This window comes from Carya illinoinensis, chromosome 11 (assembly GCF_018687715.1).
Source record: "Carya illinoinensis cultivar Pawnee chromosome 11, C.illinoinensisPawnee_v1, whole genome shotgun sequence".
NCBI lineage: Eukaryota > Viridiplantae > Streptophyta > Magnoliopsida > Fagales > Juglandaceae > Carya > Carya illinoinensis.
This window is the reverse complement of record NC_056762.1, coordinates 45103842-45131669: the sequence shown is the minus strand read 5'-3', so window position 1 is coordinate 45131669 and position 27828 is coordinate 45103842. Positions and strand designations below refer to the sequence as shown.

The 27828-nt window shown below is 38.3% G+C and overlaps 1 protein-coding gene across 1 annotated transcript; it reads left to right on the top strand.

Annotated features, from left to right (window-relative positions):
- Positions 1 to 1555: 1555 nt before the first annotated feature.
- On the top strand, positions 1556 to 25921 carry LOC122280826 (proteasome activator subunit 4). The gene is made up of 35 exons (XM_043091873.1): positions 1556 to 1956; positions 2887 to 2989; positions 3085 to 3197; positions 4183 to 4305; positions 5016 to 5117; positions 5210 to 5375; positions 12501 to 12617; positions 12723 to 12790; positions 12896 to 12997; positions 13076 to 13292; positions 13502 to 13732; positions 13824 to 13951; positions 14081 to 14198; positions 14294 to 14512; positions 14591 to 14746; positions 14912 to 14988; positions 15084 to 15292; positions 15459 to 15672; positions 15766 to 15845; positions 16008 to 16125; positions 16204 to 16374; positions 17147 to 17315; positions 17431 to 17474; positions 17690 to 17732; positions 17807 to 17952; positions 18097 to 18191; positions 18341 to 19248; positions 19955 to 20236; positions 20379 to 20474; positions 22658 to 22836; positions 23253 to 23334; positions 23813 to 23937; positions 24834 to 24923; positions 25479 to 25632; positions 25726 to 25921. Exons 1-35 carry the CDS (start codon positions 1796 to 1798, stop codon positions 25765 to 25767), a joined length of 5448 nt encoding a protein of 1815 aa, XP_042947807.1. The 5' UTR covers positions 1556 to 1795; the 3' UTR covers positions 25768 to 25921.
- The last annotated feature ends 1907 nt before the right edge of the window (positions 25922 to 27828 follow it).

The window sequence follows — 27828 nt, the reverse complement described above, 5'->3', positions numbered from 1 at the left end:
GTCAAGCCCTCCCCCTGCCCTCTCTCGGAACACCCCCCCCGGCAGAGGCGAACCCATCACACTAGCCTCTACTTTTAGGCGAAATCTACTCCTCAAACCCCCCCCCCCTTTTCGCAGCAGCGACGTTGATTAAAAATCAAGGTAGGGGATGCATGTGGAGCTAAACCTATTGATGGCACTTTCTCGCGCAACTAGGACCTTTCCTTACTCATCTCGTCAGGCAATGGCTGATCAGGGTGAATCCTGTAAACGTTATTGTTGTAGCCATAGTGGCGGCTGACAGTGAGGTCATTTGATTGTGTGTCAGAGTTGGAGAGTTCTGTGCAAAATAGTGAACTGCAGGTTACCATCAGTTGTGCTGAGCAATGAGAAGTAGCGTTGTCTTCAAAAAAGCCCAAATAGAAAAGAGGAGAGAGAGAGAGAGAGTGAGTGAGAGGTGGTGATGCTCGGGTTGTTCTTGGAATGGCTTCAGTGAGCTTGCATCTCTGCTTTGATGCTCTGGTTTTTTGTTCAAAACAAATAGTGATTTAAATTGGTTTTGTGATTATTTGATGCATGTTTGGGTCTGTGATTTGAGTTACTTTGTGTAAAAATTCAACTTCTTTTCAGTTGATTTGATGAATGGGCAACAGAGGATGAACAAAAACAGTGAAATATGGAATTATCGTGTGCTTTGGTTTTATGTTCTTTAGTGTGGACTTGTTGACATTTTGCCCTTTAATTGAGAGCTATTAAACGCCCAAAACTAGCTGGACTGTTCCAAAGAGGAACTATATGATAAAACCAACAGAAGGGAAGAATACATATATTTATAGGAAATTAAAAAAGATTGTGGATCCTGCGTACAAAAAGATATCAAGTTGAAAAACTCGTGAGTTTCACGTGTAAATTAGTTTTTAGTTGAGACGAGTTTAGTTTTTTTTATTACTATTTAATATTTTATCATTACTTTTTTACTATTATTTATAGGTTATTTGAAATCACTTTACTATCCAAATGTACCATTTGGTATTATTTGAAATTTAAATAGTGAGTTAAGATGAGATAAAAGTTGAATAAAATATTATTAGTATATTATTTTTTAATATTATTATTATTTTAAAATTTAAAAAATTGAATTATTTATTATATTTTGTATAAAATTTTTAAAAAATTATAATAATAAAATGAAATAAGATGAACAAAAATGCTATTATTCTCGAGAGTTGGGTCCCGATTAGGTCTTGACAATTTTATTTATTTATTTATTTATTAATTTAGTAATTAATGAAGTATATTTTAATAATGTAAATTTATAAAAAGAACTTAAAAATAATTGTCGGGTGCAGTCTCGTGTTACATCCAAACACGGTTCCAAGCATGATTATAAGAGGAGATAAAATAAGTATATTCAAACCGGGCCTAATCTGCTCATGGTGATTCGGTGGCCTGCGAAGGGGAAGCACACTGATGGAGATAGAGAAAAGGGATAAGGAGAAAGGAGAAACGAGAGAAGGAGTTGTGAGCAAAAGTGACAAATTACTTTGTGCCAACGGGGAGGGTGTGCTTGTAAATAGAATTTCTGGGAAAAACAAAAAAATCTGCCTTCCTCCGCAAGTCTTTATTTTCTTTCCTTTAAAAGAAAAACAAAAACGTATTTGTTTTCTTTCTTGTTAAAAAAGAAAAGAAGACAAAGACCATCGGAGGAAACTCACTCGCAAGCAGTTATAAACACAACACACTAAAAATTTCCTGATTCATTCCATTCTGCTCCTCCTCTTCTTCATTCTCCTTTCTCCATTTACGAGAACCAATTATGCATCTGTACAATGCGTGGCTTCCTCCACCGGTGGCCCAAGAGACCCAGAGAGAGAAGGAATCCTTCTCTCGGGTCGTCCACTCCATCAGGTCATCATTCCGACCCGACGACCCGGAATCCGTCTACTCTACTCTCAAGTGGATCTCTGTCCTCGACCTGTAATGTTTCTACTCTCTCTCTCTCTCTCTCTCTCTCTCTCAGCACGATTTTGATTCGGGGTTCTTATTTGTGTTTCTGTTTATTGCCTTTCGAGTTAAAACTTTGTTTAGTTGTCTTTTCGTGTCCGAATTTGGTTATGGCATATAAATTTTATCTTTCTGAGTAACCATCTGATCAATAAATGGGAAACTGAATCATGCTAATATGTCATTTGCGTTTACTCTTTTCTGGTTTTATTGTTTGGATGACATTATTAATTGAGTTATCTACTAATTTCACTCCAAAAAGGGTGTTTTCTGTTTCTTTTCCCACCAAGTAGTTAAGCAACGACATCAGAGCATTGTGCGTTGACCCCAGCTGAACGCCCGGATTTAGGTAATCAAAGAAATGGAGTTGTTACCCCGGAAATGTTGGCTGAAGATTGCGTCTTAGCTTGTTTAGGGGGCAAGGCAACTCTAAAGGAAGAAGCTATATTTCTCAAACTTAATTCGTTTTCTTAGTACTGTCACCGTGGTGGATATAAGGTGCTTGGAGGTGTCTGGTCATCAGTATACGATGTCATCAACTAACGTATTGACGGTGGCGTTATGCCTACTTTACTCTCTCACAAATTTATCTTTCTTATTCCGTACAAACAAGTAAAAGGGAAATCTCTCATTATGTTGCTGTTTGTTGATGTGCAAATCTTCTGGTGTAAATTATGTGTTATTTATAATGTATGGGAGATACATAATTATGGTTACATATTTTTCCATACACAATGGCGTAGAATCATCAATCATGTTTACTCCATAGTTGGGTTGGTCCTCCATTCAGACTGTCCATTTTAACTCGCTGCTAGTGATTGTTGAACTTTTGTTGAAGTGAATGAAGATAGGGCATCGATGCAACAGAATTCAAAAGCTAACTTACATATATTTTTTATGCAGTTTCATAAAGGCAAAAAGTGATGTGTCTTTGGAAGATGTCAGCACACTTGTCGAGATAGGGTTAGAATTGTTTATAAATTCACAAAATAAACTTTATGCGCAGGTGATCTATTATATCTTTGAAAGAATTTTTTCCTTTTACATGTTTGTCTTACTCCTTTTCTTTTCTTAAATGACTGTTCGATTTGTGTTGATTAGGTTAGATGGGGAAATATCTTAGTAAAAGTACTTAATAAGTACCGAAAGAAGCTTTCCTTAAAGGTTCAGTGGCGGCCTTTGTATGATACTTTGGTTCATACACATTTCACAAGGTGAGATATTTGTACACACCTTTAAAATGTATCAATTTAAGTTATTATTATGCTTATTTTTTTTTGTTTGTAGTTAGCTGTTCCTTTTGTATACTACTTGTGTTCCTGGGCTTGGCCTTGTTATAATAAAATCTTCGATTACCTATAAATAGAAGTTTTTGGGTTAAATAATGTATTCCCTTTGCTATAATAGATTATGAATGCTCAAATGACTCCTCCTCCTCCCGTAAGATATAGGGTGGAGGGTGAGGTCATAGAATCAAGACCAATGTTTTGAATACCGTACCGGATGCCGTATTGGTCAAGGCACTGGAACGAAATATTTCAGTACTGGTACTGTTTCGGGATAGTTGATATATGAATAAATTATATATATAAATATATATATTAATTATACTCCAAAATAATAATCTATATATGAATAAATTATGCATAAATACATATATATAAATTATAAATAGACTAGTCTAAATTTGAGGTAAAAAAATGAGCTTATAGTTTGAAGAAATGAAAAAAAGAAGAAGAAAGTAACGGCCGAAATACCGGCCGCTATGTAGCCCGGTACAGGCCGAAATATCAGCCGGTATTTGGACCCGTACGAAACAGGTACAATTTCTATATTGGACCAGTGGCTGGTACGGCATATACCGGCCGTACCGGCCAAGACCCATTGACTACATTTGTAAATGACTGATTAATAAATAAATAAATAAAAAACTCTCCTATTTGTGCTTTTAAACTATTTAATGCTCTTAAAGCCAATTATTTCATGGTAAAAACTTTCCAACAAAAATAAAAAATTGCAAATAGAAGGTCAATATATCCTTTATTTATAATAAACAGAAGGTCAAGATATCTGTATCAATATATAACAAGTACAAGAACTTTCTCCTTTATCATGTAATTGCATGCATAACATCTTTTGTCTTGTACTTAATGGTTTTAACAACTTTACATGCTGAAGCCTTTGGATAACATCTTATAGGAATACTGGTCCTGAAGGGTGGAGATTAAGACAGAGACATTTTGTGACTATTACTTCCCTTGTTCGATCCTGCCGGAGGTTTTTTCCACCAGGTTCTGCCTCTGAGATATGGTTTGAGTTTAGGCATGCTCTCTCTCTCTCTCTCTCTCTCTCTCTCTCTCTCTCTCTCTCTCATATTTTCCTTATCTGTCTGAAATTTATAATGCAATTTTGAATTTCTCACTTCATCAGTAAGATCATTTTGTTTTTCTAGATTATGTCAAAGGGAATTACACGCCGTTCTGTCTCTTTTCAGTTGCATATATTTTATGTTTTTGACCTTTGACTTTTTACATGGGAATAATGTGCCTTAGAAGCGGATATATACATTTACTTCAGGCTTGATATTTTTTCAACTTCCATACAGTCCTGCTGTCACTGATGTTTAACATTTGATGTTAAGAAAACAAAAAAGGGGTAGTTGTTATTTGCATATATCACTCAACAAAAGTTAATTGCATATATTTTATATTTTTGACTTTTGGCGTTTTACATGGAACATTGGAAATGGAATACCTGAGAAGCAAGTCATTTAGGTTTGATATTTTTTCACATTGATACTGTCCTGTGGTTGCTGATGTTTACCCTTAGATGCTAAAACAATATGAAATAGAAATCAAAGTTGTCAATTTGGTCATGATAGGCTTACCATCTTCAAGCTTCCTATTGTAGTGAATGAGGTAAGATTGGATTGCCACACTTGGTCATGATGGCAAAAGCTCTCTAGGGGCTCTTTTAATTTTTTTATTTTTTTTTAACTTGTGTTGCTTTCTAAATGATAAAAAAATATGCAGATCTTTATTGGATAATCCATGGCATAATTCAACCTTTGAAGGATCTGGGTTTGTGAGACTGTTTCTTCCCACAAATTTGGACAACCAGGACTTTTTTTCAAGGTAGGAAGCACATATTTTTGGGAACTTTTTTCTTTATGTTTTTTGACGTGTCTCATTTAGGCAAATTAACTTCCTATTGTTGGCATTGGCAGTGATTGGATTAAATCCTGTGTAGACCTGTGGGACTCGATACCAAATTGCCAATTTTGGAATAGTCAATGGGTTGCTCTTGTAGCTCGTGTTGTAAAGAACTGCAACTTTATTGACTGGGAGTGCTTTTTACCCACACTTTTTACGAGATACTTAAATATGTTTGAGGTATGTTAAACATGTAGGGATGGTATTTTAATGGTCTCAGCCTTTATGATTTCCTTGTATCTGTTTCTAGTTCCTATCTAGGTGTATACTTGTGTAATTGGCCTATGTCTATTTCAATATTTATAAATTATCTTTTATTTATCTATTAAAAAGTATTTAATGCTGCCTAGCGCATGGATATTGAGTTTTGTAGCTGAACATGACTTACATTCTACCTGAAGCTTGTCATAAAGGATGTGGAAGTACATATTGATTGACATTTTAGATAATTAATACTTTATTATGGGTTTTAATAATAAGAAGACTAGTTAAACAAATATACTTTTGATCAGTAGTTAAACAAATATGGTGTGGCGACAAGGCACTCAAGGAGGCTTATCCAGAAATCTATATATATATACACATACGGACTCTCTCTCCGTACACATTCCCTCGTGCCTGCATGCATGCTACCAACCCCCACTCCGGCGCCCCTCACTGGAGTTGATTCCCTCTCCCTCCTTGTTACCCTTCCCTTTCTTTTTTGTTCCTTCCCTCCCCCTCTTTCAATATCTACCCTGCTCAACTGCGATGGAAGGTAGTAGGTAATAAACTGTGGAATCAAAAACCTTCATCTTCTTGAAGATGGGTGTAAACTGTTTTCGTATCCTTGAGAAAAGCAGACGTATGGCTATTTTCCTCGTCATCAACGGAGCGGCGGCTTCATGGGTGGTGAAAATGGTGGTGGAAGCCACTGAGACTAGGTGGCGTGAAAACTTCTTCAAAAAGCTGAGGGTTGGTAATGGGGTTCTCACCATTCAACTCCTTAGAAATGCTAGGGGGTGTTACCTTCAATTGGAGGAGTTCAACAATGGCAGGAGAAGAGGCTCTTTAATCATCTCTGAAGGTGCCAAGAGTTGCGGCTGGGAGGGTTTTGCCTACAATCTCAGAAAAGTAGCCAAATGTGTGGTGGTGCACTCCGAGGGTGCTCCATTTCGGGATGGGAAGTTGGTTTCTTACGCCGCGGTCTTGTCTGGTGTTGCGGCAAAGAGCAGCTATGCCATGGCGTCGATGGAAGGGAAACTTGGTAACTGCCCAGTGGACCTGGAGGGGCTTTCTGACAAGGGTACAAAGTTAGGAGAAATAGAAGGGATTTTCTAGGACGTCAAAGCTAAACTTTCGGGTGTACTTCAAGAAGTTGCCCTTTTGATGAAAAAAGTAGATATGGGTCTGGGCATGGCGATGAGACTGGGCAGGGAAGCCATTGAGTTTACGTCTGTTGCACTCTTGAAAGCTTCAGAATGGGAAATGGGAAGGAAAATCTTTGCAAGGGCAGAGAAAAGAGATTATAACAGGCCTTCATCAAGCACTGGGCCAAAAGGGCCTTTGTTAGGCTCTGGGCTCAACGGGCCTTTGAGCCCTCAGAGGGTTAAAAGCAAAGTTTTGAAATTCGTTCCGGAGACCATTCCGGTTGAGGCACTGGAACGGAATATTTCGGTACCGGTACGTTTCGGTGTACCGTTTTGGGATTAATTATATATTATATATAAATATTTTTATGTATATATAAACAATTAATAAAATAAATACATATATATGTAAGTGTGTGATATGTTTATGTGTATATATATAGAAGAATTAAAGATTTATAAAATGAATATATATTGAAAAAAATCACAAACTTGAGTTAAGACACAAAAATAAAGGAAAAAAATTAAAGAATAGACATATTATTAAAATTAACAATACTTCTAGTGCATGGAAAGGGGTATTTGAATTCTAAAGGTACAATTTTATCCATTATTTTTCAACTTATTTACAAGAGAGCTATTTTTTATTTTTTATTTTTAATTTTAATTTTAATTTCGGACCGGAATTACTATTTCATGCCGGAATTGACCGGAGCGGCTGGAATTTGACCGGAACGGCCGGAATTTGACCCAGAACGGAATAGATACCTATCCCATTCTGGCACGAAAAATTCCGGCCATTCCGGCCGGAACAGAACGATTTTTAAAACATTGGTTAAAAGCCCTTAGCCCCCTCACTCACCAGCACGGGCTTTAAGCCCTTAGCCCCCTCACTCTTAGGCCGGCCCTTCTACTCGGATTGGGCTTGCAACCCTGCAGCCCAACTCCCAAGTCACGCCAGCCCTAAGGCTAGACCCGGCAGCACTTCACCTCGGGTCCGAATCTCCCCCTTAAGCTCGAGTAGCCAAACCTAGCCGACATCCTCGCCAGTAGCACAGACAGCGCCGACGGCCCCCGTCAAACCTACCGGCAACAACAATACGCGGCTTTTGGGCATGACAACGTTAGCCACGTCTTCGACAGAGTCGTCTGGAGAGGAAAACGAAGTCACCGTCGTTTCTCAGGCCTCTAGAGGATCGACGCCACCACAGAAAGGGCCGATTTGCCCAACGAAGTCCCTGGGCTATCATTTGCTTTCGCGGGAAGAAGTCTATATCTATCCAGTGGTTTGCGTAGGCCCCTCCTTGATGGAAGCTTCCAAGTTTCCTTCTAGGATTCTCTGTACAGTTGAGGAAAAGGTAGAACTTGGCTCCGAAGAGGAGGAAGAAGAGGAGGGAGAACGAGGGTCAGTTCACCTAGTGCATTTCATTGAAATGGGGAACGAAGGGGATGATCCTAGTCCCATTTGTTCTCTGCCCCCAGCACTACCGTGGTTTGACCCACAAACAGATTGGGTGCTGAAGAAGGTAGAAGACATTTGGCATTGTGCAGGGATCTCTTGCGTCGGCTTTGAGGACCAATTGATAGCGCTTTTCACAGCCATTGCAGTAGAGCAGTCTCACATTCATTGCTCTGCCAACAAGAGAGAAAGGGAATTAAAGAGACTTGTTCCGTAAATTATGGCTCTCGAGAAGGAAGCACTAGCAGGGAGAGGATTATCAATAGGTGAACCTAGGTGATCCATGAAGCCCTAGATCATTTCATGGAATGTTCAGGGTTTAAATAACCCGAACAAACGCCTTAGAGTGAAGAGCTTAATGGAAGGCTGACATCGTTTGGTTACAGGAGACCAAATTGAAGTATGTGGATAGGAAAATTATTAGAAGCTTATGGAATTGTGCTTATGCGGGATGGACTAGCTTGCCTTCCAAGGGTGCATCAGGCGGTATTATTGTGATGTGGGACAAGAGAGTCGTTGATTTGGTGGAAGAATCCATTGGTGAGTTCGTGGTTGCTTGTTCCTCCAAGTTTTTGGAGGACGGGTTTGGATGGGGCTTTGCAAGCGTTTATGGCCTGAACAATGACAATATCAGGAAGCTTCTTTGGGATGAGATTGCTGGTTTGTGCAATTGGTGGGAGGGCCTTTGGTGCATTGGAGGTGATTTCAATACCACTTGGTTCTCGAGTGAAAGGTCGGGGGTCACTAATTCGGGTTCAGCCATGGCCAACTTCTCAGCCTTACTCTTCGAGCTGGATTTGATTGATCTCCCCTTAGTGGGGGGGCGACTACACTTGGTCAAACGGGAGGGCATGGTCACGCCTGGACAGATTTGTTGTCTCCCCCTCCTGGGAGACACACTTCCCCACCCTATGTCAAAAACGCCTCCCTAGGCTTTGCTCAGATCACTTTCCGCTTTTGTTGGACTGCGGGGGTCTTCATGAGGGGCGGAGACACTTCAAATTTGAGAATATGTGGTTGAAGACGGAGGGATTTATGGACAAAATCAGATCTTGGTGGTGGTCCTATCAGATTTCGGGCACCCCCAGTTTTGTCTTAGTCGGGAAACTTAAAACCTTGAAAAATGATCTGAGGACATGGAACAAGGAAATTTTTGGGAACCTAAATGATCAAAGAGATAATTTTTTTCAGGAATTGTAGAGACTCGAGGATAAAGAAGTGACGGGGGCCCTCACGGCGGATGAGAAGGAAAGGAAAACAGTGGTAGTAGCTGAATTGGAAAAAATCACGCTTATGGAGGAGATATCCTGGAGACAAAAATCACGGGGTCTCTGGTTGAAAGAAGGGGACAAGTGCTCTAAATTTTTCCATTGTGCTGCCAACTCTCATCGACGAACCAACGCTATCGAAGTCCTACACATCGAAGGGAGGATTATCTCTAACAGGGTAGCCATCAAAGAGCATCGTTCACTTTTATGATCAGCTTCTTAAAGAGCAACACCCTTGGCGGCCTAAAGTGCAGTGTGGTTGGGAAGGCCGTTTGAAGAGGAGGAGGTGTTTACGGTCCTAAAAGGGATGGAAAAAGACAAGGCCCCAAGCCCCGACGGTTTCACGATGGCCTTCTTTCAAGCTAGTTGGGACATCGTCAAAGAGGATATTATGAAGGTATTTCTCGAATTTCACTCTTTCTTGAAATTTGAGACAAGTCTCAATGCCTCTTTTATCGCCCTTATTCCAAAAAGGGCAAGGTCAGTTGAGTTGCAGGACTTTCGCCCCATCAGCTTGGTGGGTGGGGTCTACAAAATCATTTCCAAAGTGTTAGCCCAGTGGATGAGTGCAGTTATGGGGAAGATTATATTGAAGTCCCAAAACGCCTTTGTGAAAGGGAGGCAAATTCTTGATTCCGTCCTTATTGCTAATGAATGTCTGGAAAGTCGGGTTAAAGTCGGCACTCGAGGTATTTTATGCAAGTTGGATATGAAGAAAGCTTTCAATCATGTAAATTGGGACTTATTGATGTATATACTTGGCATTTATGGTTTTGGGGAAAGGTGGTGCCAATGGATGAAACATTGTATCACTACCGTTAGATTTTCTGTCCTGGTGAATGGCACTCCTGAACGTTTTTTCAATAGCTCCCAGGGTCTGTGGCAAGGGGACCCTTTATCACCTCTTCTCTTCATTTTAGTAATGGATGTCCTAAGTAGAATGTTGTATGGAATGGTGGAGGGTGGTTTCATCTCGGGCTTCTCAGTGGGCGGCTCCACCCATGGTAATCTCTCAATTTCCTATCTTCACTTTGCTGATGACACATTAATTTTTTGCGAGCCGGATCCTGATTAGATTCGCTCCCTAAGGGCTCTTTTATTCTGTTTCGAAGCCGTCTCTGGACGCAAGGTCAATCTTGCAAAATTTGAAATTGTTAATGTCGGAGAGGTGGATAATCTAAGCGAATTGGCTGATTTTCTGGACTGCAAGGTGTCATCCTTGCCTATGAAGTATCTTGGTCTCCCTCTGGGGGCCCCTCATAAATCCAAGACTATGTGGAATGGGGTGGTCGAGAAAATCGAACGCAAACTTGTGGGTTGGAAGCGACTCTACCTATTCAAAGGTGGCAGAGTCACTCTTATTAAGAGTACACTTTCTAACATTCCTACATATTTTCTCTCCCTATTCCTGTTGCCTGCAAGTGTGGCCCATAGATTGGAGAACACCTTTCGTGATTTTTTATGGGGTAGTTCGGAGGACGTGAAAAAATTCCATCTAATCAAATGGGATAAGGTATGCACACCAATGGCTAATGGCGGATTGGGGCTCTGCAACTAGAGAACTTTCAATATGGCCCTACTTGGCAAATAGTTATGGAGATACCACTGGGAAAGAGACGCCCTTTGGAGGGAAATAATCGATGGTAAATATGGGCGCTTACGGGGAGGTTGGTGCTCCAATGCAGTAAGAGGGGCTTATGGCATGGGTTTGTGGAAATTTATACGCAATGGTTGGGAAGTTTTTCTTACTAATTGCAGGATGGCGGTGGTAAGAGGCAACCAAGTTAGCTTATGGTGTGGCGAGGTAGCCCTGAAGATCACATTTCCTTCCCTATTCAGGATTGTGTTTGATAAGGAGGACAATATGGACAGCTCCTCTAACTTCACCCATTGGTCAGTAAGATTCACTCGAGCGGCACAAGATTGGGAGTTGGGAGACATTGCTTACTTTTATAGCGTGTTACAAGTGTCGAATCCACATGCTGATGGAGAAGATCATCTGCTTTGGTCACCCACAGGGAACAAACGTTTCTCAGTGCGTTCCTTTTACAAGGTACTTTCGGCACACCCCTCCACTGCATTCCCTCGGAAGTGCATTTGGAGGACTAAGGTTCCTCTAAAAGTGGCCTTCTTCGGTTGGCTAGCATCCCATGGGAGTATTCTGACTATTGATAAACTGAGAAGACGTGGCCTCTACCTAACAGATTGGTGCTTTATGTGCAAACACAAACGGATCATCTACTCCTTCATTGAGAAGCAGTTACGGCCTTATGGGATGACATCTTCACAAGATTAGGCTTGGCATGGGTAATGCCTAGAAAGGTGACTGAACTTTTGGCATGTTGGAGAGGAATTCGGGGAAAGGGGCAGATTGCAGACATTTGGAAAATGGTGCCACTTTGTCTAATGTGGTGCACTTGGAACAAAAGGAATAGTCTCTATTTTGAGGATAAGGAGCGTTCTCTGGAAGCATTTAGGGATTTCTTTTACCACACTCTAGTATTATGGGCTTCTTCTATTGTACTGAATGGCACTTCCTTTACTAAACTTTATGCTGCTCTTCGCAGCTCTTAGACAGTAGCTAGGCTCTTTGTATACCCCATGTGTACTCGGGCCTTGCCCTTTTCATGATTTAATATATTTCCTTTTACTTATAAAAAGAAATATATATACACATACTATATATATGTATAATATATGTAAACAAATATACTGAATTCTTATGAGCTATCTTTAGTCTAGAGTTTCAGAATTTAATGGTGAAGGCCTTTGTCTTGGGATATCATTCCCTTCAAGGTCCAAGATTCAACACTTCATGGTTGCAAACAATTCTTTGGGGCCACTCCCTCTGTTGAAAAGCCAACGATTTAACCAGTTCCATGTAGGGAAACTTCCGAGGGTTGTGCACGGGACTGGGTTTTATTCTTCAGGGGTGAGTTCGAAGGACTCTGCCTTGGAGAGGTTCCCCAACATAAAAAAAAAAAAGAAAAAGAAAAAAGAAAAAACAATCTCATGGAGCTGATTTTTCATCATGTTCATCTATTTGCCATTGTATTTCTGTTGATTATGCATAAATAATGTCAAAGAAACCAAAATCGTGTCAGTGTTTGCTTCTACTAGATGGCCTGAAATAATTACTAGTAACAATGCTGCTGCTGCTGCTAATAAGAATTATTGTTGATGTTATTGTTACCAAGTACACTTATTTGCCTCATCTGATAAACCACAGGTTCCTGTGGCAAATGGAAGTGGATCCTATCCTTTTTCCATGGATGTTCCTAGAAACACAAGGTTCTTGTTCTCCAATAAAACAGTCACCCCAGCAAAGGCCATTGCAAAATCAATTGTAAGACTCTTACAATGGGCTACATTTGACTTTTTTCATGAATTTGTCACCATATAGATGGTTAGTAGAATATTTGTATTTGATATGTTATAATGTCCATGGCAGGTGTATCTATTAAAGCCTGGTAGTTCAGTCCAAGAACATTTTGAGAAATTGGTCAACCTTTTGGAACAGTTTGTTAACTCACATTCTAATGTTCATATCAGTTCCTGCTTTTAAGCATGCACTTTGGTTCTAGTTTCTGTTTGTTGGTTATTTACTGATATTTGTTGTTGTAGATATTACCATCCCTCCAACGGTGGTCGTTGGACATATTCATTGGAGCGTTTTTTGTTCCATTTGATAATCCAATTTCAGAAACGCCTACAACATGAGCAGCAGTAAGAACTGCCTGTTCTTTCTACTAAATATGCTTTAGAACATTTTCTGTTCTTTCTACTAAATAACTGTTATTACAGGAACACAGATAACAATAGACTGCCCGAACTGTGTCTAGGAAGCTCAGAAAGGACATATTTTGTGAATGTGATGTTGAAGTTAATTGACCGTGGTCAATATAGCAAAAATGAACATCTATCTGAGACCGTTGCTGCAGCAACTTCTATTTTGTCTTATGTGGAGCCTTCTTTGGTTCTTCCTTTTGTGGCATCTCGATTTCATATGGCCTTGGAGACGGTAAGTAGCATTGCATGTATTATTTATTTGCATCATAGAATTGCTGAAAAGTTATAATGACATTTGCAGTGGTTCCTTACAGAAGACGCATGTTTATCTAAGAAACTAAGTCCAATTTGATGGTGTTATGAACAAACTTCACTGCCTTAAGTTTTGCTTGTTTCATTCAAATTTTCTTCTCTTTTATCAATTTTTTTTTGTCTTGTCAGATGACTGCCACCCACCAGCTGAAAATTGCTGTGATGTCAGTAGCCTTTGTTGGGCGTTCACTATTTCTCACTTCCCAGTCGGCCTCAGCAGAATCAGTTGCTATTGATGGTGGTGACATGTTCACTGATCTTTTGATGGTTTCATTATCCAATGCATTACTTGGTATGGATGCCAATGATCCTCCTAAAACCTTGGCAACCATGCAATTAATTGGTTCCATTTTTTCCAATGTAAGCACACTGGCCCATAATGATCTTACTTGATTTATATACCTATACTTTGTAAATAAATTGCTTTACTTACATACTTGTATACTTGCAGTTGGCTTCTTTGGATGACAATATAGAGGAGTCTTCATTCATGCCTATGATTCGCTTTTCTGAATGGCTTGATGAGTTCTTATGTCGCTTATTTTCCTTGCTTCTGCACTTGGAACCCAGCAGTGTTACGTAAGTGTTGGCATTTAGTTGTCCCATCTCTTCTTTTCTTTATGTTTGCGATAATATGCATCTAGATATACATTGCCATCACTTTCCACATTGCCCTATTGCTGGAATAATTAGTTGCTGGTGCTGCAGGAATGAGGGCCTTCATTCATCTGCTACATCAGGAACATTTCTGGTTGAGGATGGTCCTTATTACTATTGCATGCTTGAAATCTTGCTTGGGAGACTTTCAAAATCATTGTATAATCAGGTACAAGTACTCGAGTAGACATATTCAGTTCGGTTGATTTTATATTATTGAGTTTTCATAACAAGATGTTAGCTTTTTCCTTGCCTTGATTACAGGCTTTGAAGAAAATTTCCAAGTTTGTCAAGACAAATATTCTTCCTGGGGCAATTGCAGAGGTTGGACTGCTTTGTTGTGCATGTGTTCATTCGAATCCAGAAGATGCAGTTACACACCTTATTGAGCCCATTTTGCTCTCTGTTATATCCTCTTTAAAAGGAATGCCGGTCACAGGATTTGGAGGAAGAGGAAGTTCCAATGTCTCTATTTCAACCAAGGTATTTCTCTTGTGAATTGTCTTGTTATATTACTGCACCCATGTTCTTGTTGTTAAAGTTAAATTTTTATATTTCCAGGAAAAACCCACACTTTCTCCAGCTCTGGAAACAACACTTGATTATCAATTGAAAATAATGTCAGTTGCTATCAGTTATGGAGGCACTGCTCTTCTCCGTTACAGAGATCAGTTTAAAGAGGCCATCATGTCTGCTTTTGATTCTCCATCTTGGAAGGTCTTGTATCTTTCTCGTGGCTGTTTAAAGTACCTGCAAGATTGAAAATTATCTCCATTAATGCAGAAGCGTCTCCAAATGGGATGCTTGCTTACTTCATTACTTAATAATCATTCTCTGGTTTTATAAATTTCCTTCTTTAATAGATTTTTGGTCACACGATAGGTCAATGGAGCTGGTGATCATCTTCTTCGATCCCTCCTTGGGAGCCTGGTTCTTTATTATCCAATGGATCAGTACAAGTATGTTTCTCTTTATTAACATGAGGTTGTGTCTACATTCTCATTCACTTAAATCTCTAATTGAGAATGAGAACCTTATAATTCTGGTTTGGTAGGTGCATTTTCCGTCACCCTGTTGCTTCTGAACTGGAGGGATGGATTAGCACAAAAGATTATTCCCACGATAAACTGCCAATGGGGCCCAGGTGGCATATTCCAACTGATGAAGAAGTTCATTTTGCAAATGAACTTTTGGACCTTCATTTTAAATCGGCCTTGGATGATCTTTTGACCATATGCCGAACTAAAACCCATTCTGAACCAGGTTATAGACAGTCATTCCACTGGCAACTTCTCCTTTAACTAGACTGACGTAGTGGTGAAAGAATGTTTTCAGTGCATCCAAATAAACATGAAATTCTTTTTCCCCACCATGCAGTTTAAGCATATTTTTCCATTATTTGACAATTTACATGCAATTTGTCACCCAGGAGATGAGAAAGAGCACTTGAAAGTGACTCTTTTGCGTATTGATTCTTCATTGCAAGGAGTATTGTCTTGCTTGCCTGATTTCAGCCCATCCTCCAGTAATACGATGGTTGAGGATCTTGATCATACTTTCTTAATTGCTGGAGCAACAGGTTCGAGTGTTGGCAGCACTCAACTGCGGGAAAAAGCTGCTGAGGTTATACATGAAGCTTGCAAGTAATGTTTAAATTTATTGCTTCTCTGGATATCAACCCTTTTATCTGGCTGGCTCTAATTTTCTGAACTCATTGATCTTTGCGCATTGAACAGATACTTGTTACAGGAAAAGTCTGATGACAGCATTTTATTGATACTCATTATTCGTATTATGGATGCTTTAGTGAACTACGGTAATGCACAATGAATTTAGATGAATTGAACATATTGATGCGTTGGAGCTACCTATTGCAATCCAACCACAAACACCTCCCCTCCTGGGCAGTCCCCTTCGGTGGGCCCCTTTCCCCCATATGTCCTCTTTCTAATCAACTGTTTTGATTTTTGTCCTTTAGGAAGTTTGGAATATGATGAATGGTCAAATCACCGGCAGGCATGGAAGTTGGAATCTTCTGCCATAATTGAACCTCCGATTAATTTCATTGTGTCATCTCATTCTAAGGGGAACAGAAGGTGAAGAGTATGATTTCCATTCATTGCATGAACTATGCATCAATCATGTAGCATTTAAACCTTAATTTTCTATCCCAGGCCAAGGTGGGCGCTTATTGACAAGGCATACATGCACAGTACATGGAGATCCTCACAATCGTCTTACCATCTATTCCGTACAAGTGGGAATTTCTCTCCATCAGACCATTTGATTCTTTTGATGGATGATCTTCTAAGTCTATGCCTGCATAGTTATGAAACTGTTCGCACGTAAGTCCATTAATCTTCTTTGACCTCTTAGATGAAAAATTATAGTACAGATTTCTAAATCTTGTTATCTATTTTGGGTGCATTGTGACTGTTGTTGCCCACTAATATATAATGCACATTTCAAGTAGGATAATTTAGACTGCTTTATTGGACCTTTATTAATGGTTATGATCATAAGAAAAGGGACATGGCATCGTACTAAATGCATTAATCCAACAAAGCAATGAAATTAATTAGAAGATGCTGCCTACAACCCACCTGGAGATGTAGATAAGATGAAGTGCTTGGTAGTTTGAATAAAATTTCAAACTGTACTAACACCTTGCTAAACCTTGAACTGGCATTCTCATTCTATGGAGAGATTTTGTTAATTAATTGATGTAGCCTCCATTCCTGTCGATACAATGTGTCATGAGCCTGGAGATTTTGGTAAAAGTTGTGATTTTATTGAATACTGATTAGAGTTAACTGCTTAAAATCTTCAATTACTTAATAAAAACTGCTTAGATCATATTTTTCAATAGGTCCCTGTGCTTTCAATTTACATGGGAACATATGCATTAAAGTTTTGGCCAAAACCTTTGATGCTTCCTTGTAAGTGGTGGATTTGTGTTCTAGTTTTTACGTTACTTCATTAAACACTATATGTGCATATGCATATGTTTGTATGCATGTGTATTTATCAATATGTTGGAATTTTGGCATCAGTTCATTTTCTGGGATTTTTGGTGGTGTTTATTTATCGGATTTAATATTTTGACATGGTGCCCAGACTTGCTGGAAAATCTCTGTTAAAGATGATCAAGAGATGGCCATCAATGATTTCAAAGTGTGTTCTAACGCTTGCTGAGAATTTGCGGAACCCCAAATCACGAGAATATGCAGTGCTAGGTTCCTGTGCAGTCCTTAGCTCACAAACGGTTCTCAAGCATTTGACAACGGTAGTCATTCTGGACAACATGCTCAACATCATCTTAAAAAATGATTTCTGAGGATAAAATGCTCAACATGATCTTAAAAAATGATTTCTTCTGATGTATCTTCTGTTATTTCCAGGATCCAAAAGCATTCTCTTTATTCATCCTTGGGATCCTTTCCAGGTAAATTTGCATAACTTAACAGTTTTAGATTGGTAACTGGCAAATACCCCCAGGATTAGTCGGGACGCTATTCCCGGACACCTGGTGCCAATAAAAAAAATGATTGGTAACTGGTGAAAAATTTTCATTTAACTTGTTTGAACTTCTGTTTCTGTTGGGAAATGGCTAACATTTCGTATGAATTCTGTCTGACCTTCCTTTGTTTCTACTTGAAGCTCCCACCATGAATCACTGAAATGCCAAAAAGCAATTAATGAGGTAAAATCCTCATTTAACGATTAAGAGTATGCAGTTGTGAATTCTGTTGTTTAACATTCTCTGAGTGCCAACAGTTATTTGTCAAATACAACATCTACTTTGCTGGAGTATCTAGAAGCATTGTCAGGAAAACAAACAATGACACGGATGTCCCAGATTTTGTAGATTTGGTTTCCCAAATTGGTTCTATGAGTTTTGATTCCACTGGCTTGCATTGGCGGTAAATATCTGGTTATTTGGGAACTTTTTTCCTTTAAATTCTATTTATTGATATGAGCTGAAGTTGGTTGAATTTATGTACTCTCTTAGACTGATTGTTGTAAATATTTTATATATAGGCTTATTTCTTTTCAAAATTTATCAGGTATAATCTGATGGCTAATAGAGTTCTACTCCTGTTGGCTATGGCATCTAGGAATGACCCAAATGCCTCTTCTAAGATATTGAGTGAAACTGCCGGTCAGTTCTTCTTGTTGTGTCAGAGACTGCCTCTTGCCTTTGTTTCTCAATAGCGCCGTTGCAATAAATTGAGTGCAAATATCTCAGTTTTGACATTTTTAACATTTTTTTGTGTAGTTTTTCTAACATTTCTTTTTAAACATTTACAGGTCACTTCTTAAGGAATTTGAAAAGCCAACTTCCTCAGACAAGAATACTTGCAATCTCGGCCTTAAATACACTGTTAAAGGAATCTCCTTATAAACAGACAGCTGAGGAACACTCTGGCTCTTCTGGTTCTGGGGACTTACTAGAAAGTACCAAATCATCCCTAGAAGGAGCTTTAACTAGTATTTTTCAGGAAGAGGGTTTCTTCAATGAGACGTTGAATAGTCTTTCCCATGTTCACATAATTACTGATACTGAGAGCACATCTTCCAGAGGAAATCATGGAAATTCAGCTTTTCAGAGCCTAGCAGACAAATCAATCACCCAATTTTATTTTGATTTTTCTGCTGCATGGCCACGTACTCCTAGCTGGATTTCTTTATTAGGAACTGATACCTTCTACTCTAATTTTGCCCGGATTTTTAAGCGGCTAATACAGGAATGTGGCATGCCTGTTTTATTGGCACTAAGAGGTACATTGGAGGAGTTTGCAAATGCCAAGGAAAGGTCTAAGCAGTGTGTTGCTGCTGAAGCATTGGCTGGGGTGTTGCATTCTGATGTTAACGGTCTTTTAGAAGCATGGGACAGCTGGTTGATGGTCCAGTTGCAGAATATTGTTTTAGCACAATCAGTGGAATCGGTACCTGAGTGGGCAGCTTGTATTCGTTATGCAGTTACAGGAAAAGGAAAATACGGAACAAGAGTCCCTCTTCTGAGGCAAAGAATCCTAGACTGTTTGGCGAATCCTTTACCATCAACAGCAACTACAACTGTAGTAGCCAACCGCTATGCTTTTCTGTCAGCTGCACTTATAGAAATATCCCCTCAGAACATGCCAGCAACTGAGTTACAGCTCCATTATAAACTTTTAGGGGAGCTGCTTGGTAACATGTGCCATTCATCTGCCCAAGTAAGCATTCCTCATAGGTCTCACCAATTTTCTAGGCAAACTTTTTTGTGTTTGTATGTCTATATAAACTCTAAATAGCCTTCAGTTTTTCAAGAATTTTTTTGCCTGGATTATCCTAAAAATTGTTATATTATAGTGCTCTTGTATATGCCTATTAATATGGTGGTTATAGAGCAAAAATTTTAAGCAACTGTTGCTTCTTTTAATATCTTCTTATGAAGATGGCTGTGTCATTATTATTTTCTCTCTGTAAAAATGAAAGATGGATGAAGAGCATGGTTATATAGTTGTGGCTTCTTTAAATAGGCAGAATAAAAAAGGGTAGCTGTGGAAACAATAATTTTTAATTACAACAGTTTCAATGTTAAAAGTTAGACTGTTATATTATAAGGACTACAATAAGCTGAGTAGGTGTGTTGTGGATTTATGCCATTTATATTTTTTCTCCTTTATGTGTTTGATCCTCTTATTTTGTTTTCAAAGTTATCTTAGGCTGCTTGTATATCTTGATTTCTCTTAGATTCTGGAAAATCTTTCCTGCATGTTCTCCTTGATCTGGTATCAGAAAAGGAGAAGAAAAATCACAAGTGTTGCTACTGTAGGCGAAACACAATCAAGAATTTTATTTCTCCATTATTGTATTGTTCGATTTTTTTTTTTTTAATTTCTTATTCATGACTTTTGATTCATCTTTTTTGCGGAACAGGTAAGGGAAGCTATAGGTGTTACCCTTTCTGTGTTGTGCTCAAACATTCAGCTTTATGCATCATTGGATTGTGATCATTCGCTTGAAAGGGAAAACACTAATGTTAATTACCGGCTTAAAGAAGGAAGTTGGGTTCGGTTTCTAATAGACAGAGCATCTGAACTGGTAGTGAATATTCAGAATACCAGTCAGTCTGACAATTTGGAGACCCCAGCAGATGAGAGGCATCAGAATAGACGTATGAATGGAGATTCGAAAGATGATGTCAAATGGATGGAAACGGTACTAATTTCTAGATTAGTTTCCTGTGAACCTCCTTTAATCAGCTAAATCTTACTTGTTATTCTTCCTTGTAAAAAAAAAACTAAATCTTCTTTTACCGAAATATTTTTACTCATGACTTAATTTTTTCTACTCTTTGTAGATATTCCATTTTATCATCTCATCTCTGAAGTCTGGAAGATCTTCATATTTGCTGGATGTAGTAGTGGGACTTCTTTATCCTGTAATTTCCTTGCAGGTGTGTTGAGTATGCTTTTTATTATGTTATGTTACTGACAGATTTTCCTTTGGGACTATTATTTGGTTCTGAAATTGAGTAGCTTTTATATTGTTCTTGCTTCTGTCCCTTCCAGTTTAGCGTTAGGGACTAGAGGGTTTAGTTGACCAGTATGTCAGGGAGAATATCTCAAATCAATCATTCCTTGACCATGAGTAAATGAGTAATATTTGGTTGAACTGGTATTTTAAATTATATGATGGAAAATTGTTCAATATTTTTTTTCCAGTCAACAATTTAGATATGCCAGTAAGTAGCTATTAAGTTTACACATCAAACTTTATCTGCTGCTTGCTGCTCTAGTTTTCTTTGAATTCCCTAGTTCTATTAGTATCTCCCCAAGTTAAAGGCGTTGGAACCTACTGTCAGATTTGGCTGAATGACCCCTTTGAGGTGCTTCCTTCTCATTATATAGAAATAATTACAAAGATAAGATTGAGAATTCAAATTTGAATCTCAACAAACTACATCTTTATCTCTATCTAAACTAACCTGATTTTATCCTATCTAAATATGTACAAGTTTAATTTAAATACAAGATAAGATTAGAAGATAAATCCTAATCTATTCGAATTTCAGTTCTGCTGCATCCCAATAAAGTAGAAGATTAGCTGCCATGTAACCCTAGCCGCAACTTAGTAAAGAAAACCCTAGTTTTCCTTTGATACCTACAACATTCACTAGTACTCATTCTGCCAAGGAGTTGGAGAACTTCCATTGGAACATGGAACAGTACTTCGGTGCTACCCCGTGTGCCAGAGGGAAAGAAAATAACCATCACCTTGACGTATCTCATGGATTAACCCCTAGGGATTGGTTCAAGTGGTAAAGGCCTTGGTCTTGGTGGTATGCTTCCTCCAAGATCCAAGGTTTGAATTTCATTGGGTGCAAACAATCTCTAGGGGCCATTAGAATGAGGGTTTTTCCCTTGAATTACTTGAGGTGCATTTGTGGGAAACTCCTTGCCAATGGTCTGTGCACCCCTAGGATTAGTCAGGACTCTGTTCCCGGACACCCAGTGACAATAAAAGAAACCTTGACATATCTCATGGGTGATACTGAACTTGGTGGTGGTCTCATCTGGAGAAAGACAAGAAGGTGATTTTTGGGAGGTACAGCTCAAGAAAAATAAAGTAAGCTAGAGAGAGACATCACTTTGTGGCAGTGCGACAAAGATGTGAAAGACTTACTAAATTCACTCTTGACGAGGATGTTGAGCTTGGTTCGTGTGGGTCGTTTCAGATGCCTAGTGATGGCATGGATTGACTGGTTTTCTAAATTATAAAATGCAATTTTTTTAAAAAAAATATTTATTTTTCCATTTTTTAACAATTTTTTTTTATAGTATCTCCCCAAGTTATTGTCAAAAAGAAATTATAATATCCTTGTGCATCGAATAAACTTACAAAATCTTCTTAAATATGGCATTGAAGCAAATTTATGAACAACACTGCAAAATTTCCTCTGAAACTGGACCTTCATATTTTCCAAGTGTTAATATGTGAGATATGATTAGATATCATGCTGTCCATTTTAAGCAAGAGGATTCTTAATATTTTATGCTCAATAAAACTTTGTTTATCGATAAAAAAAAAAAACATTTCAGCAATATCCCAGGATATGCAAAACTTATATTGGTCCCCTCCACCCTCCACGTATCCCCTCTCCTCTTTCCCTGGTTGCATTATAAGAGATGTTGACAATTTGCAGTCTTATACAAGCTCTTGAATTGCCTGCATGATCTTGTAACAGACTTCTGCTGCATAGGTAACATTTTAGGTGTATTTCCATTTTAGGAGCTTTTGTTTGGTTATGGTTATTAACTAGATTAATCTGAATGCTTAGACGTGCTTTATGCTTGAAGAGAGATTCCATGGAGAGAACTCCTGCAGAGAGGAGACTATGTACTGATTTATTATAGAGATGCTAGGATGCAAGTTGATGGCACTTTCTGATCTTTGACAGTTATGAGTCCTGACCAAATTAACATGCTTCTATTAAATCTCATTTCAATCCTTCAGAGATATTTATCGCCCAAACAATCTACTAGAGAACTTTTTGGTTTTTGGTCATTTTAATTGCGTCATGGTGCCAAGTAGGCCGGGCGCCAGAACTTATCTGAGAAATATTGCTGCTTTCTGAAGGAAACATCAAATAAAGATTTGTCAACATTGGCCAAGGCAGCTTTTGAACTGTTGAAATGGAGGATTTTCTGGCAACCTCATATCCAGGAGACTGTATCTGTGATTCTTTCTTCAGCCAATGATTCTAACTGGCGAACCAGATCTGGGACACTGACATATCTGCGAACTTTTATGTATAGGTATGATATCTGAAGTGTTTCCCCTTTTGCGTTGCATCCTGCAAGGATTGTAAGTCATACTAGTCTTATAGTCTGTTATGTGTGTTTTCTATTGTTTTATTTCTTTCTGTTTTAAACTTATTGTTTTTTGTTTTTTCTTCTTCATTTTTTTGGGTGGGGGCCATGGGATGATTTTGTGATGTGTTTGGAACTCACATCTCAAATTGTTTCTGCATAAGAAATTACATTTAAGAGTGTTCTTATTTTGTCATATGACCATCTGTTTGTGGTCCCTTTTCTCTGTTTGTCTCTCTGTTTGTCTCAATTTACTCTTCCGATTCAGCTTTTAATGAGTTTTTGTATGGCATCAGTGGTCTGATATGCAGAGAAACTTTTTCTCTGATACTAAGTAAAACTCTTCAAAATCTTTTTAACAGGCATACTTTCATTCTCTCACGTTTAGAGAAACAACAGATCTGGAGCACCGTGGAGAAGCTACTGATTGACAACCAAGTGGAGGCAAGTTCCTCGCTGAATCGTTCCTTCAATAAAGTTTTCTACTGTTCCTTCAATAAAGTTTTCTACTCTGGGGCATTTGCCATCGCTTCCCCTAAAAAAACTATAGTGCACCCTTGTTTGTGGAAGTTACGAATAATCAAGTGAAAATCAATGTTGAATAATGAGTGTCCCATGATCCATGTTCTTGGTGCCTCAACTTTTGTCTTATTTTAGATTTTGAGTAATATTATTAATTTAGAAACTTGATCAAACTGAGTGAAATTCAAATTCATGAGCAGAAGTCATAAGATGCCTGGAATGAAGTAAATATAAAGACTTAGTCACATAGTTCTTAATGAATTTTCCTTTAACTGTTTTATGTCCTAATGTTCTGGGGGTCTACATCTTTTTTTTTTTTTTTTGAAACGCTAGAGTTAGTTACTTGAGCCAGGGGTAGGTTTTGTTGGTTTCAACTTTATTAAGCTAATTTCTGGCTCAGGTAAGAGAGCATGCTGCGGCAGTTCTGGCAGGCCTAATGAAGGGTGGGGATGAAGATCTAGCTAGAGATTTTCGTGATAGAGCCAAAGTGAAGGCAAATGATCTTCCAAGAAAGAGAAAGCAGAGGTTAGTTCTCTTGTTTTTGACACTTAATGCATTATGCTTTTCTTATTTATTTTTGTAGCACTAATGCAAGTGTTTCATCTTGTATACTTCCTGTGTAGGCTACCCTTATTCTTTTGATTCAATAAAATTTTATTTTATGTATCATTTTTTTTTTGAAGTCCCTATAGTTGTTAGTTAATGCAGCTTTTCAATGAGGGGACAACATTCATGTATGTATTTTTGTTTGCAAACAACTATATATATTTGGGAATTCACATTTGCATGCATTAAGCATGGACATGAAAACTCACCTGCTTGCCTTTCATAAGTAAGTTCTCATTCGTTGAAATTGAAATCAAAACACAGATAAGAGGAGACATTTGTAGTGTTGTGAATACTTGTTTGAACAATGCAGCCCTGGCTCATTGTCTTTGAATTGAAGTTGACCAAATCTTCTCATTTGCGGAAGCACTCCTAATGCTTCTTTCATCCATTGAAGTCATTTATAGATTTTTTTTATCAGTAAATGAAGTCATTTGTAATTTTAGGTTTACAATGCGTGGTGCAAGCCATTTTGAGGAATCTAGTTTTTTTATATGCAATGCATCCACGTGTCCAGCATCAAATATGAGGAAATTTTTAATCATCTGCATAAGATTTTAAAGTTCTCAATATATGCCTGTGACATTGATGACACCTAATTTATGTATCGAAAAAAAGAGGCATTGATGACACTGCTAATGCCAACTCATGCACACACAAACCAGTAAGTAGATATTCATTTAATTTCATGTATTTATAGGTGTGAACTTACGTGTTTTTTTTTTTGTTTTTTATAAGGGATTAAGACATAGTAACTACATATTCCATTCACAGCTCAATGTTTCTGATCAATATCTCATAATCACTGAATGCAGAAATTCTTCTCGTCATTCCACAGCTTCTATACATGGCACTGTACTTGCTTTGGCAGCTTCTGTATTATCAGCCCCTTATGACATGCCCAGGTGTGTTCGGCTAAAGATAAGAATTGGGTCTTATAAGTTGATTCGAGAAATATGCTGTAACAAGTTAGATTATGCATGACGTAATGCTTATATAACTAATGACAACAAAATATTGCCAAAACATAAGCAAGAGGGATCTTACTTAAAGCTGCCAGTAGGTTGGGTATAGTGGGATGTGATTTCAATGTTTGAAAATCCAATCCACTAGACTTTTTTTTTCCCCCCAATTAGACTTGACTTTTGAAAAACTAATAGTTGCTATTATTGGCCAATAAGGGCCAGATTATTATCTTATAGTTCACACTTGAAAGCCCATGTCCCATAAATTTGGAAAGTTTCAATTGTACCTTTGACAAAATTCCTAGGAATAGTTTTTTGTTAGTCATTGGTCAACAATTGGCAAATTTCTAATAGGTTGCAATTGGTCAAACCTGACTGTAGAGCTAGTCAATATGCATTCTGCTTCATGATCTACTTGAGGGATGGGGCAACGAATTAGAATCTTTATTGGGTTTTTAATTTCTTGTTCCTTTCTGGATGATTTCTCTCTTTCAGTTGGTTGCCTGAGCATGTTACATTACTAGCTCGTTTTGCTGGGGAGCCATCACCTGTAAAATCTACAGTTACTAAAGCAGTTGCGGAGTTCCGACGGACCCATGCAGATATGTGGAATGTTCAGAAAAATTCATTTACTGAAGAGCAACTTGAGGTAGCTCCTTAGAAATATTAATCCAAGAACACTTGCCTTATGTCAGAGAAACATTGATTCCATTTCCTGAAATTATTCTTCTTACACTTGCAGGTTCTGGCTGATACATCCTCATCATCATCATATTTTGCTTAATATACATTGTATTCCTAGCAAGAAGGAAGATATAGTGGAAAACTATTGGCAATAAATTAAGCTTTGTTGTTAAATTTCACCCTAATTTATGGAATGAGCTTTATTTACATGTAGATTTTTATTTTTTATTTATTTATTTGTTTTTCCCTTCAAATGTTTAAGTTTATCCAAGAAGTAGGAAGTCCCTCCGCAAATTCCTGATGCAGCCGAACTTGCTGGTCCCCTTCTATGTATGTGCTTCCAAGCCATGGTGATCGGCCCCCTGCATTTCCAAAAGATTATGGACCATACTGGTATCGGAACAAGATGCAGGGAAAGTGCCAAGGCCTGTGCAAAGTTTGTTGATGTCACTCTAGTGGAGTCCCATGGTTTGTTTGATGGTGGCAATTGAGGTTCTTGTATAGGCCCTTTACATGCCAAGCTCGATCTTCTCGGTGGCATCTTCATTTTTATCCTGTTTACTGTTAAATGGTTGTGGTATTCTTCGGTGCTTCTTTCGGCCGTTCTTTTTTTTAGCAATTACATTAGTAGTAAGAAGAAACAGAGGTTTAGAGGGGGCTTATACAAGAAGTCGGGTTGGAACTTGGAAGATGGGCGGTGGGAGGGCCTTTGGTGGTAATGGCATCCATCAGAGTTGGTGAAGGCGGCCCATTGAGAAAGCTTACGTGCAATCAATATCCCAAACGGTGGTCGACTTTGGGATATTGCAAGATTGCAATGAATGTCTTTAACGATTGAGGGGACTTTTTAAAAAAAAAAAGTATAGGGAAGCTCATTGCTATGAATCTATGATCATAGATATTTGGCCAATATTTGCTATGAATTGTAGAATCAGTTTGGCAAATATTTTGATGTTTTGGCATAGGGTAGATCCCTTTTGAGTTGGATATACAATTACCGTTGTAAAGTAATTATTCTCTAATTGCCACATCAAAACTGATCTTTCTGCCATTTTCTGGCGGTGGGCTATACGAGGGCACGTAGTCTGTCAGGCCTTCATGTGATGTACAGACTTCTTCGACTTGGTTGACCTAAATCGGCATGTCTGGAAATGGTTGTCCATGGATCACGTTGTGCTAGAAGTAAGTCATGTCAAGATCAGTTACCGTAAATGAGATGAAAGATTGTGCATCATCAGGGTTTAGAATTAACCTGATCCAAACAGAGATCGCTTGCAACTACTGCATGTGTATCGGGTGACTTGTAAGCTTCACACCTTGTGTGAAGTGGCACTTCGAAAGGAGATGAGAGTGCTAGTTTGGTTTAGGTAGGGACGATATCTCCTGTAGCCTACCATGGAGTTTGGTTTTGGGATGAATTTAATTCTACTTTTTTTTGTTTTTTTGAGTCTTTTCTTTTTATAAAGGAGTTTGCACGGCTTGAACTTGTATCTAAAGTTTTTATTTTCTCGGCAAGGTTAATATCATATATTGACAACAAATATTACAAACATATAAGTCAATGTTTAGTCTATATTAGGAAATTACATGTGGATCTTTTCTACCATGGAAGTCTAAAAAATATTTAGGTATTTGGATGCGGGGTATGTTGCCAGACATGTTTGTAGCAACGCATTGTGCTAGTTGATGTGCCCATTTGTTCTGATATCTATGGATTTTTTGTGTTGATGAGTTTTTGAAAGACTTTAAAAGACATGTAATATCAATGAACGGACTAGTCTGGTGAAGATTTAAGGCATTGTATAGCATTATTCACTACCTGACTCTCTCATTCTATGATTATGCTAGTGAGATTGAATCGGGTAGCTTCCTCTATAGCTAGCTTTGCAACCATTGCTTCTCCAAACTACGGTTGACATATTCAATTTTTTGGGTAGTTGCATATATGATTTCTCCTATGCTTAATATGCAAATAGCTGCTGTTATGGAAAATTTGTTTCCGATAGATACAACATAAGATGAAGAGAAATGGCTTTATGGAGGGGGTAACCACTCTGGAATTGTGCATGGTGAGTTGTTTTTTTGGAATTAAGTTGTTTCCGATAGCTACAACATAAGATGAAGAGAAATGGCCTTATGGAGGGGGTAACCACTCTGGAAT

What these genes read in the sequence shown, in the direction of transcription:
- LOC122280826 (XM_043091873.1), top strand. Translation starts at nt 1,796, where the DNA reads ATGCATCTGTACAATGCGTGGCTTCCTCCACCGGTGGCCCAAGAGACC. An exon ending in GTTCATACACATTTCACAAG is followed by an intron (nt 3,198 to 4,182) that starts GTGAGATATTTG and finishes AACATCTTATAG; the next exon opens with GAATACTGGTCCTGAAGGGT. An exon ending in CCAAGAAAGAGAAAGCAGAG is followed by an intron (nt 23,938 to 24,833) that starts GTTAGTTCTCTT and finishes CACTGAATGCAG; the next exon opens with AAATTCTTCTCGTCATTCCA.